The sequence below is a fragment of the Atractosteus spatula genome, chromosome 12 (assembly GCF_055471065.1).
Source record: "Atractosteus spatula isolate fAtrSpa1 chromosome 12, fAtrSpa1.hap1, whole genome shotgun sequence".
NCBI lineage: Eukaryota > Metazoa > Chordata > Actinopteri > Semionotiformes > Lepisosteidae > Atractosteus > Atractosteus spatula.
Window position 1 is genome coordinate 4,085,169 of NC_142717.1, and position 13,151 is coordinate 4,098,319.

Genomic DNA, 13,151 nt, shown 5'->3' on the forward strand with positions numbered 1-13,151 from the left:
TAGAACTATATTTTAGCTCTAGCAAGCTGTGGTTTGTTTTGTTTTTTCCCTCTCCTATTTTATATTCTCTCCCGATCTCTTCAGCCCCACTAAAAACCAAAAGAATAAGAACAGGTGCTTTGAGTCTCAGGAGAGGTAGATCTCTGGTACCTCTGGTGATGAAGCTGATAGTGGAGCCAAAATTGTTTAGACAACATTTTCAGTTTCGGCAGGTGACCCTGACTGCCTTATACATCTTGGAGCCTTGTTGTCCTTTTATGCTGGAACACTGCGTGTTCCCAATACCGATCCGTGCGGGGCGTCGTTATCAACCTGTCCGTTTAAAAGACAAACACAGCCATCCGAAACAATTGAAGTTGTCAAATTAAATATCCCTCAGCTGGACCCTTGCCCAGCGGCATTCATGGCTTCTTGCTTTAGTAAATTCCCCTGGTGGGCCTTTTGGCAGATTCCAGACATAGCAAATCCCTGTTGCCGTCGAGGAGCAAGCCCGGATGAATGCAGCACAGGCCCTGCAGTGTATTTTCGGGGATTTGTGTCCCAAAAAAAGAGTGTTCCTGAACTGCAGCTTGCGGACAAAGAATCTCTGAAACCCTCGCTCGGGTGCTTTCGTTGTGGGGGATCCAGTTCATTCATCGCTGAAGCTTGGCCCTCCTCCAGATGTTCGGAGCGCTGACCCCGAGGCGGCGTGAACATTCCTTCCAGATGCACAACAAGAAGTCACAGGCAAGGCTCTGCTGCAACTTGTTGCCGTAAGAAAGGCAACAGGAAAAACATAAGGAAGATGACAAGCGCGGAGACTCAATCCATCATGCTGGTTTAGCTGTGTTCTTTTTCAGCTGTTCCTTGAAGATTTCAAGCTCAGCTTGGCAGCCTCTCCCTTAGTGCATCGGTCCCTCCTGTTCGAAGTCCTGCATACACTTTCGAGTAACATCCAGTTGTTTCCTGGTGTTTTAGTTCTGTAGCTGTCCACTGGGTTGACTTTGTGTCTTGCAGGATTTTTAATACTTGTATAAATCCGCCGTCTCCTTTAACATGTGCCCTTACTGTATGATACACAGATGTCTTTAAACCTGGAATTATTCTCATTTCTCTTCAAACTCTTTTATGGGCCGTGAAATCCTGTTTATAGAGCAGTGACTAGAGCTGTCCGCAACGTCTGAGTGAGATGTATAACTAGTGTGATGTATAACCTTAACATTCTTTCATTCTTAACACTTGACTGAACAACTCTTATCAGCTGAGCAGTTTTACATACCTCAAAATACCTGCCAAATTTCCAAATTCTTTAACTAAATTTCATACTTTTTTTTGTTGTTCGCTGCATATAGTGAGCTACAGAAACAAGCCTTCCTTATTACAGGTTACTGTGAAGAGAAAACAACTGTCTCACAGGAGATACCATTGCTAGGATATATGTCACATGACCCATTCACTGCCCAGTGGGTCCTGTACATCTTTTAGACGATTATTGCTCACAATTCTTTATTTCCTGATTGGGTCAGATAATTATTATGATGCCTTTTTTTTCTGATAACATTAACCATTTGCTGAAAACTCATTTTCACTAAATCCGAGCATTTTATTATAACAAACAAATGTTTTGTCTTCAAGGGAAACAGTTAAGCTCAAGTCAAGTCAAACATGATTTCATAGTTTTCTCATTTTTCCCCTTTTCCCCTGAATAGCACAGTTTTCTTCAGAAAGTAAATAATATAAAAGTTATTCTCTTGTTCAGTAATTCATATGGGAACACCATCTCCTCGCTATATTTTTCACTCTTGCACAGACTGTTCAACACAGAGTTCGTGTCTGCATGAGATGAATTATTTGCAACATCAGAATTCAGTTTCTAATACTTTCCACCCATCGACTTTTCAGTCCACTTTTCCTGACCAGGTTTATGGTTATTTGTAAATGCTCATGCTAAATTAAATTAGAAGCTTGTTCCACGCCTTTTTTTTTTAAAAACAACGCAACCATTTGTGAAATGCCGGATGTGCGAATTAATCTGTCTCTCTGTACCATAAGGCTAAAGGAAATCTTTCCGAAAGAAATACACTTGTGATTTTTCGGCAAGAAGGTTTTACAGTGTGTATGGATAAACACAGAAACTGAGGTATTTTCTGGGAGGTTCTGACAGGAATTCAAATTGAATTCCAAATGTTCCTCTTGTCCCAGAATAGCCCAGTTCTGGAAATCTGTTTTTTAAACATTTTCAAAACTATGTACTGTAAATTACGTGTTGACCCCGAACACGCTCCCATGTAAATGGAAACATCCATCTGTTTTCTAAGCGCTTTATCCAGTACAGGGTCACGGAGGAGCCGGAGCCTATCCCAGCAAGCAACAGACTCAAGCCAGGATACACCCTGGAGGGGATCCCAGTACAGTGTGTGGCAGGTCAGACACACACACACACACCCCAGGACCAATTTTCCCACAAGCCAATTAAAGGGCAACTGTAGGGCTATTTTTATATTCCGGGATTAGAAAGAATCGGTATCGATGAGTCCATTTCAAACCACAGTGAAAGTAAAATCCTCACAGTAACGTGTAAAGCCTCCAATTTACATCACAAAATAGACGAAATTTCCAGGTAGGCGCAGCGCATGTTCTGCGATTCAGAACAAGGCATCTAAAAAGGCTCTATTAATGAAGTAGAAGCCTTATCATGCTGATTGACGACTTTAATTGATTTGCTTACTTGTCTAGTCTTTTGCTTAACTTGTATTAGCACTTGGTCTTGAGTTTCAGACGTTTCCTATTTCAAGTGTACTGTTTCTACAATTTAAGCAATCAAAAAATGAAGCATTTTTTAAACAAATCATTTAAAGTATTATAATTCTAATCCTTATTTCTGACTAAACAGCTGTTAATAGGTGACTTATCTGTGCTGAATAGACACAGGTGGGACTTTTACAGGTTGGTACAGGGTTGATAGCAATTACTAAAACGATTGAACCTTTTAAGAGCTGAAAACCAAGTGAAAAATGTGTGTCGTATACAGAGTTGAAACAGTTTAGTCTGTAATTAAAGACTGGAACAAATAAAATGAAGAAATGGGTGTCCCTAAACACCAAGGTTAGCAACCCCCGAATTAAAGGATGTGTCTTTTTATCTTTTCGCTTTTGCTCAGTCAGCGAACGTGATGCTCAGACCGAAAGAGAAACAGGGTGGACACAGTCTTTCACGAGTGACCCCTTTATTCGTGGCTTGCAGGTCTTTCTGAACCTCGTCACTGAGCAAACATACTTCGTATCTCATGATATTCACTGGACTCTTATCATGTGGCACCAGGTTTCCCTGGAATAAACTGGTAATGAGTTGACTGCAGTCTGTCATTAACCAGTTCAAGTCTTTTCTTTGTTGCAGCGTTGCAGTTATTTTCCTGCAGGATTAAATAGAAGTCATACAGACCCAGTTTGAAGAGACCATCCTGCCTCAGCTGAACCCTGAGTCTAGTGTTTTCTCATGCAACATGTATTCCTTGTTATTTACCCCTTGACTTTCGTTTTGCTGTTTGTTTATCTTTGCGGATTTGTTTGGCATTGATAGGGACCAAATCGGTATCGTCCTCAGTGGCATCATATTCATATTTCAAGACTGTTATGCAGCATTTTAAGAAAAAAATGCACTTGTGACAGTTTAAGTAATGTTTTTAATAGTAAACGAAGTATTAACCAGTTATACTGTAAGCTTCATTCCATTCATTTGCGGTTTACAGACACTCAAATGTAAAAGGTGTGGCCAGTTTGAGAAGCTGCCTTCTGCCTGATGTGAAGCTAATAAATCATCTGTTTCATGGAAAATAAACACAAGTCAGTTATGTTATCCACAATGGTTCGAACGTTAGTACAAAGTACGGACTTGAGAAATGGGAGAGTAGGTTAACCTTAGGAAGGTGAATGAATGTCTTTATCGTGAAGATGCGCAGGTTACCGTGGCAACACCTCCATGAGATGCCTTTTCTGCTCAACCTCTTCATCGTTGTTTTCAAGAATCTAGTTTTCAGGTCAAGGAGTTCAAAATTTTCCATATTACTTGGGAGTATTGTAGAGATTGATTAGTTAACTTTTAAATGATTCATTTTCTTTTGTGGATGTCGGTACTTATTTTCTGATTTTGTGGGCCGGCTTAATGGATTTACTGCGTGCACTAAATAAGGTCGTCATGTAAGAATCTGAAGGCGACACAAAATATATAATTGGGCATGACATTGCTTCTTTCTTATCCACTAATGGGTGCTAACCATTGCCAACCTTCTGCATGAGTGTTGTGAAGTAAGTGAGGTACTTACGGCCTGAAACCCCTAAGATTTTTCACATCCTCTCTTTCTCAAGATGTGTTTCGTGGCTCATGTACACTGCTGACACTGCAGGGGAGGGGGGACAGGATAAATACCTACTATAAGGGAGTCCTGAAGACATACTGTAAATGATGTTTTTTATAGTTCCTATGTTTGAGAAAACTCAGCGTCTGTAGAAACTCATACACAGGTGCTGTGAATTGCTACAGTAGGGGTTAATATTTTACACTTATTTTTACCTGATACTGTTGATTTTTTTTTGTCTTGATTCTTGGCTTTTTATTGTAATCCTTTGTACTTTTAAATAGAAAAAAACAGAAATGTGACTGAACTTAAAGTGTTTGTAAGGGGCTTTTGCTTTCTGTAAATCTTTATTTTCGTCCAATGAATCCTATGACTTCCGATTAACTACCAGCTTTTAAGAAAGCTGTCTGTTTGGTGACCACAGATAGCAGTCTCTCCTGCCTGTTCTCACAAAATAGAATTAAAGATTATTTTGTGAACATTTTCTCGGCTTTTAATCTTTAGGTCTGTTGGGGTTTTTTAAAAGTGGGAAGAATTTCACTCCATTTTCTCTCTGTCTTTGATGATGTCAAACAGGGTATATCGAATGATCCATGAAAAAGATCAGGTATGAATGAGAAATGAAAATGTTCTTTTTTGCAGCAGTTCCTGTTACAGTGAAAGGAAACATCTTCAATGGGAATTTATGCTTGCAGGCAGAGCAAAGTAAACCTTCACCTCCCATCACAGGCAAGACAGTAGCAGTGTGAAGGAGATTAGTAGTTTAATCCGTTCTTTATTTCAGCAGATTACAAATTTCCTCCTGCGGTGGGTCACATGACAGTATAAAAAAATAGCCTTTACGAACCCTGGACAGCAGATCTCAAGATGGGAAAAATGTGGACTTGTGCAAGAACAGGTCTATGAGAGCTTGATGCATTTGTGGTTCAGTTTTTCTTTATATGTGCTTTGATGAAGTTTGAAACCGGGCCTGGCAGGAAGCCCGCTGTGACCTTTAGGATTACAGTAAACCCTGAATCTCATTCTGATGAAGCCATAGTGTGAAGGTAACTTATTAACGAAGAGACTTCTCAGCCTCTATGTCATGTGAACCCGCAGTCTGCAGGCACGCACAGCTGTGGCTCGAACTGTTGGGTCTGCAGGAGAAGGAGGAGGAGGAAACTGTTTTGTTGCTGCTTGGGGATCGAAGTCACACGAGGGCAGGGGCCTAGGCATGGATTTCAGCAGCACAGAGACTCCGGAAGATTACAAGTCGCCTTTTAATTTCGAGCGAGGCGTGAATACGAATTACCTGTATCTCTCTCCCAGCGACAGCGTCACTCCCCCTGGGTCGCCAGTTTTTTCGGCAAAAGGTAACGGCTTCCAGCCTCTGTGCTGTTTGCATTGGCTCTCTTCTGAACCTGTTGAATGGAACGTGCTGCAAAAGGAGCTGCTGTCTGTTGCAGAGCAGCCTGAGCTTTCAGGAATGCACCTTGTAAGGATTCAGAAAGCATTCTTTAAATACGGCCTGTCCTTTATCTGGCATGAGAGTTTAGGACTGAAAGGCAGGTTTAGTCCTTGAAAACGGAAGTAACACAACTGGAAAGGCCCACTAAATAAACAACGGGCTTAGCCTAAACATACAGCTGCTTATGGGTGTGAATCAACGCTCTTGATAAAGGCTGATAAAGGCAGGCAGGGAAAGTGTTTCAGATCTGCCCGCTCGGTCTCCCTGCATGCTGGACTAATTAACTCACCTGCATGTATTTTATACTTCAGATATTGTATAAAATTTCTTTTCTTGCTGTTCTTTTAAGGGTCCTGTCAACGCCATAGATCCATCTATTAAAAAAAAAACACCAGCATTTGAGAATGCAGATCTAATTTTTCTCAGGGTAAGCGAGGATTGGAATGTAGTCCTGCTTTTCCTCAGTGTTACTATAGAGGCTACTGGGGAAGAATCATAATGATCATAATCTAATCCCAATCCAGTTATGCTGAAAGGAGTTGTTGTAAAACTTGCTTTCATTCCACATGACAGGTAAAATATATTGCATTCTGAATACAAACAAGCAATATCCCTGTCCTACCTCCCATCAGTGAAAACTGTACTGTAAAGTAATACTGTATTCATGCTTCCTAACAATAATGTTGTGTATCGCTTGTGTTAGTCCTTACAGTACTACTAATATGTTGCATATTGTTTTAAATGCAGTGTTGGCAGCTCCAACTACAGTGCCAACGGTTCCTTGCACAACTATGCACACCTTTCCTATGTTCTCCCATTTTGATGCAGGTGCATTTTTCAAACTTAATGTTTTCTATATAACCTCAATGCTCCAACTGAAAACTTGAACTTAAGTGTAAGATAAGTTACTGTAAATATCAGCAAAAACAGAAGGAAACCAATCAGACGTGCGGGCCGCAGTATTAAATGGGAAAGCCCTTTTACAGCGACTGTGGCTGCAGCTGTCTTTGGGTCAGTTTCTACCAAGTCTGCGCACCAGCTTGGTGCAGGTTTCGCCCTTTCTTCTCGACAGATGTGCACAGGTTCTCTCAAGTTGCTTGGGGATCACCGATTCTGAATAGGATTTTAGGATTCATCTTCCTTAGCCACTCCAGTGTAGTTTTGGCCTTGTGCTCTGGAGTATATTCCTGCCGATGGATCCTTGTGCCAGTTTTAGCTCTGAAGCAGTCTGGCCACTCAAGGACGTCCACTTTGTTATTCTTTGTCACCTCAGCGTAGCTGTGGCCTTGTCCTAGTGTTCATTGTCCTGTCGAAAGGTGAATTTATATCCCAGTTCTAGTCCTGAAGCAGGTTTTTGTCTACAACTTGCCATTACTTTGCTCTATCCGTCTTTTCTTCCTGTGTTCCATCCTGACAAAGTCCCAGTCCTTCCTGACGAGGGGCGGATCCATAACACAGTGCTGCCACCACCGTGCTTGATAGTGGGGATGGTCTCAGATGTAACTCTTTGCATTGAGACATGAAAGTATCCAGTTTTGTTTTGGCCGACCCCAAAAGCTTTTGCCATGGGTTTGCGGTACCATTTAAGTGCAAACCCCATGGCAGGATTTGAGATTTCTTTTCAGTTCTAGTGACTGGGATTTTACTGATCAGTGAACATTTTGCTCCATCTCAGGCACTGAGCTCTGCAGCTCTTTCCCAGTTGCTATCGGCCTCACAGTGGCCTTCCTCTCTGGTTTCACCCCTGTCCAGCTGCTCAGGTTTGAGGGACAGACTGATTAGGCACTGTCTGGGTACCAGCCTCTTCCTAATGACCAGCCTCACCAGGCTCAAACTGGTATCAAAGGTCTGTTAAATGTTTTTGTATCCTTCTCCTGATGTGTGCCTTTACACAACTTTATTCCAGAGTTATTTTAGAAGCTCCTTGGTCTTCCTTGGTCTTTAGGTGTATCTTTGCTTGAGATTCACAATCTGACTGAGAGACCGTAAGGAGATAGATGTATTTATTCTCAAAACACTGTTAATGCACACAGCCAGAGGCCACTCAGCTGCGTGGCTCATTAAGGTAATTTTGTGCTCCTGCATTAATTTCGATTTGCCACAGCAAAGAGTTTGAATATTTAGGCCATTGTAAGTTCTCCAGTTTTCTTTCATGCTAATCACCTGTTCACTTCTTTTTGTTTTTTGCTTGGAAATGTGCAGAGTGTGGAGCTGTTTGTATACAGTGTATTACATCTATGCATTGCCACATCAAAAATCGCCATGACTGAAATCTTTAAAGCAACAAAATATTAAAAAATGCAAGGCTTTCTGAACAAGCCACTGTATTCCTTACTGCACAATAGATCAAGAATTGCAAGAATATCACCAGCATGAAGATACAGGTGTCTGCATGCCCCAACAGATAGTGGAATTCATATGGATAATAGTTCTCACACATATAACAAAAGTGTCAGTAACTATTGGTATGTGTCTGAGTTGTAATCTTTTGTTTGTTGGGATCTTGCACAGTCAGTAAGCTTACAATCAGCTTTGCCTCCTTTGTCTCTTTGACTGTTATGTTGAGTCAGATTCTAGAAATGAGTGACAATTACTTGGTAGAAAAATCTAGCTTTTTAACTAGGCTTTCATTTGGTATTAACCTTGACTATTACATTTTTCCCATTTTTATTGAACTGATTTTGCTTGTTTGGGTTAAACAGCCAATTTATTGTAGTGGTTTAAAAGCATCGTGGTTCCTCAGTGACTCAGCCTAGGAGCACCTCTTGTGACCTAAGGCCCGGATGTCACAGGTTCGAGTCAGGGCAGAATGACTCGTGGAATGTGTGGTATTCCCCAACAGACAGAGCATCACCAGGGCAGGGTGGGCAGGTTTATCTCCTGGGATTTGCTGAGGTCCTCCAGGCTCACAATGCTGACAGTAAGCGACTCGCTGCTTCTGCAGTTGGTGCTAACTCGCCTGCAAGGCACTGTGGACCCTTGCTTAAAAATATGAGTGTTACTGACAGGTGGGCATGTCAGGGTAGCATGAATGTAGGACCTTATTTACTTTCTGGGCAGTCTTGCAAAAAGGCATAAAGCAAAGTCTTACAGGCAGTTGTCTATTGCACAGTGACTGGATAGAGGATAAAAACGATTTTTTAACTAAAAAACAAAACTCACACAGGATCGCCAGACAGTTATCTGGGATTTGCAATGCACAACCACCCAGTGAGCCAGGTTAGATTTAATTTGGACTAAACATTTCATTTTGATGTTAGGTACCGCTGCCCCCTGCAAAAACAACAAAACGTGTTTAACATATTTAAAACTAACTAAAACCATCTGAGAACCTTTGTTTAATATTGTTTCCAGTGAAAGGTTGCTACCCATGCCTGAAGTTCAGTAGAGGTTTCAAGAGGGAAAAAGGCTGCTCTTGAGAACACTCTGCATATTCTTTTGCGTCTTTTATCGCACATGCCTTTCCTTATTGAGGTTGAGGTTGATTCTTACTTCAATATTTTACACAGTAGAAAATGCTGGTCCACGTATTTCAGTTTCTCGTTAAGATGGAATGATGCCCTTCCAAGTCTTTTACATCGTACAGATCATTTGTACCAAGAATGAGAAATGATCCTGGGCTTTTTTCCTGGCAGGATGTTACATAAATGCTGTGGCTAAATTTAATCTAATGCATTATTAAATCAAAATCATGCATGCAGAAGACCAATTTCCATTTCCAGTTTTCATTTTGCTGAATGCAGTGAACGTGAGACTCTTGTCTCCAGGTAATTTGTGATACGGTAGAGCATATTTCTTGGGAAAAATCAGACCAATTAAATCGTATTGGGATAATCTGTGATGTTTCACTGAGGAGAAAATGAAGGACCAAATAACTGTACTTTTTGTGTACTGTGTCTCATAGACCGAATTTAAAAGTAGTATAATATGTAATTGAACAATCAGCAGATGTACTACACTGGGTGTATGCTGATCTGTATGTGTAACATGCTTAGCAAGTTATCTGGCCTTTTCGTACAACTGTATCATGAAAAAGGGTATGAGGTGTTTAGGAGTGAAACACTAGTGCCCTATATTGTGTGTTGTGTACTGCAGCCTTCTGGGGAACTAAGTTCAAGGACCCATTCTTATAGGGTCATTCAGACACCACTACTGTGCCCTTAAAAAGAACTTGGCCCTAGTTGGGTGTTTCACTTTCCATGAGAGCAGCATGGCGATAGTCTAATGTTCTCAATCGTCTTAATGCTACAAAAAATAGAGGAAGGTCTGGCGTGTGAGCTACTGTACTTATGCACATGGAGGACCTTATATAGTTTTAAAATTCTACAACTGTGTATATAATATGAGCACATAAAGGATGCTGCCTACTTATAACAAACCAATAACAAAACCTTCAAACTGATCTTTGGTTTAACAGGCACAGGAGGGAGTGAGAGGAATGTGAGGGAGGCACTGTCTGAAGAGTCAGGTTTTAGAACATTTTTTCAGCAGGCTTGCCAGAGGTAAATTCTCCACTGTGGCCTCTTACAGTTGGCCTTTCCTGGAAAAGCACTTCTCCCGAGTCCGGCAGCTTCAAGGAGCAAGTCTGAGGGAGGGTTAGACACTGTGAGCTAGAGACTAAGCCTGGGCTCATATTACTAGTAATGGCGGGGCCATTGTCGAACAAGTTATTATGAATGGCCATTAGTTATATCTGGTTGTGATTGTGGTGACAATCCCTTGGTCAAATCTTCATAAAACCCAACAGTGTTGGGTTTTTTTGTACTGGAATTTTTTTTACTATATACCAGCCCTGTTTGGAATCAGCCATTGTTTAAGAGCTGACTTTGTGGCACTGACTCATTATTTACAGTGGGTGTGAGAAGAGCACAAATGCTCCCGTGATACAAATATGGGGTTGCACTTACCCCATCTATCAGAGCTATTACTCTTTAGACAAACGACGAGAGTATCAACGCTGACTGAAGGCACATTTTTCCCCTGACATTGTGACACATCTGTGGATGCCTTGCAAGTTGCTGGAACTGCTGTTTGTTACAGAAAAGCCAAGCAGAAGGCAAACTAATGGCTACACAGCAGCATGGTGCCAACTGTGTGGCACCTCTAGTGAAACTAGACTATAGCTGACTATAGTTCTAAAAACCAGGGTTTCCTCTACCTCCTGTGAAGTTGCCCTCTAGGACAAAAATGGTTCCTGCAGTACCGTGTTGTGTTGGTGTCACAGATCCATGTTTTTGTTCATGTTCAATTAGTTTGCTCTGGGTGAGTAATGTGTTTCTTCTGACTCTGGGTTACAGCCCCATGTTTGCAGTTGTTGAGCTCAAATACTGCTCATGCCTCCTTCTCCTTGCACTAATGAGCAAGCTGTGCCAGATTACTTTGGCTTGCAGTCCATTTTAATCATTTGGCAGCTAAAATCTGTTGTTCTTGTTGCCCTGGCATCTGTGAACACAGCGCAGGATTGAGCAATGTGTTGTAGTTATATTAACCCCACGTCCTGGCAGACCTTTTATTCGGAGGTTTATAGCTGGAATGCAGTGCCATTCACCTCACATTGTTTTGGTTCACCATTTTAAACCTTATTGTCTAGGGCCGAGCTCCTCTTTGAAGGCATAGCTCTGTAAATGTAAAACAAAAGACCGATAATCCAGGAAAGAGATCACTCGGAATGTAATATATTGATTTTCATTGTGTTTTGGTAAAAACGTGAGAAGGGTTACAAACAAAAGTCCTTTTGGCCTGTCTGCCCTGTTCAGTAGCCAGGTTATCAGCTTCACCAGCAAGGCTGGGCTGCCTTAGTACCTTCACTTTGTGGGTCAAGAAGTGCCTTCGGGCTTCTGTTTAAAACAACACACTTCCTCATAGTTTCCTCTCGTGATGCTTGTATGGGTCAACTTTGTCAGTGCCTTTGAGGATTTTGAATAATTGTATCAGGGCCTGCTCCTGTCTTCTCTGCTTAAAACTAAAAGGGTTCAGTTCCTTCAGCCTGTCAGTGCAGGACTTTCCTTTAAACCTGGACTGCTAAGGACTTTTTCCTTTAAATCTGGCTACTCTTCTCTGGATTGATGTCAAGACAGCAATATTTAATATTTTTTCTGCAGCATGGTTCACAAACTTGTACACAATATTCTAAAAAAATTTTTTTGACCTTGAATACTTTTAACTGTATATCCCAGGGGTTGTTTGCCTTTTAATTGTTTCCCAACATTGTGCAGAAAATGTAAGTGTTGTGTTAACATAAACATCAAAGCCATTCATAAGCAGCTTTCTTTCTTTCATTCTTTGAGCTCAGGGCTTCCCATTTTGTATTTATAATTTAGCATGCAAATCCCTGTGATATCGACTAATACACCCTTACTTTTTAATCTTATCAAAGGGTCATTTGTTGTTCAGAAATGTAGTACTTCCTTTACAAAATGATACCAATCATATCCGTATTGAAAATAAAATTGCCAGATTAATTGAAATTCTTGTTGTTACTCAAGCAGTTTATTCCTTTCATAAGGCTGCATGAACTTAAAACAATCTATTTATTTTTCAGCCAGATTCACATATTTGTATTTCCAGTAAATGAAATTAACTCAAGAAGCTAATTGTCAGCTATTACTGCAAGCATGAACAGTGCAGTCGATTGTTTACTGTATCTGCACCCAGAATCCTCTGGAGAGACAACCCTGGAGACAGACAGTCATTCAAGCTCATTAATTGCCCTGTCCCTTCCTTTTCGGTTCCTTGGGAGATCGAGCAGTTCCGTTCTCTTTCCACCCCATTTCACCCTGGGGTTTCATGAGGCGAGAGTTTCGGGGTTTGGGAAGCTGCCGCTATCTAGCCTAGGACCCATGTTGTCGCTCCTGCGAGTATGGGCGTCGCGTCCAAGTCCACTGCTGTTCGGTGACACAAGCTTCGTTTTCCCTCTTGCTGTGAAGGGGCTTCGAGGCCAGAGCCCATCCCAGAGGTGGGCGAGGATGCCGTCTCCACGGTCAGCTTGTCAGCTCCAGCTTTGACAGAAGAGGAACAAGAAGAGCTCCGAGCCGAACTCGCCAAGGTGACCCACGACCTTTCTGTTTTTTTATTCTGCGCCTTCACAAGGCTTTTCCCAAAGTGAACAGCAACGTAATGAAGATGCATGTGACAATACAGGTTATTTTCTTTCCCCTGCAAAGTTTCAAAACTCCTTCCCTGCAGGGCTGTCATTTTTACATTGTGCACTGCAGATGGTGACATACAACAGCAGTCAACAATTAGCGGTGCTTTGTCTGGAGTGAATATTTACAGGGGCAAATGCTTTGTTATGGCAGTATTACTCAAATTTGGCATTTACACCCTCGTTTTTCCCCACTTGCTAATGTTTTTATGAGAAGATCTGTATCG

At 41.5% G+C, this 13,151-nt stretch overlaps 1 protein-coding gene across 3 annotated transcripts in view; it reads left to right on the forward strand.

Moving 5' to 3' along the window:
• The window catches only part of tpd52 (tumor protein D52), a 36,831-nt gene that overhangs the window by 12,615 nt on the left and 11,065 nt on the right, over positions 1 to 13,151 (forward strand). The window contains exons 1-2 of one of the 3 annotated variants that reach the window (XM_088929709.1): positions 5,442 to 5,685; positions 12,707 to 12,825. In XM_088929709.1, coding sequence (XP_088785835.1) covers positions 5,547 to 5,685; positions 12,707 to 12,825 — 258 coding nt within the window. In that variant the 5' untranslated portion in view covers positions 5,442 to 5,546. Of the gene's footprint in view, positions 1 to 5,441; positions 5,686 to 12,706; positions 12,826 to 13,151 lie in introns of those variants that run through there. The other 2 variants (XM_088929711.1, XM_088929710.1) reach the window with 2 other exon arrangements.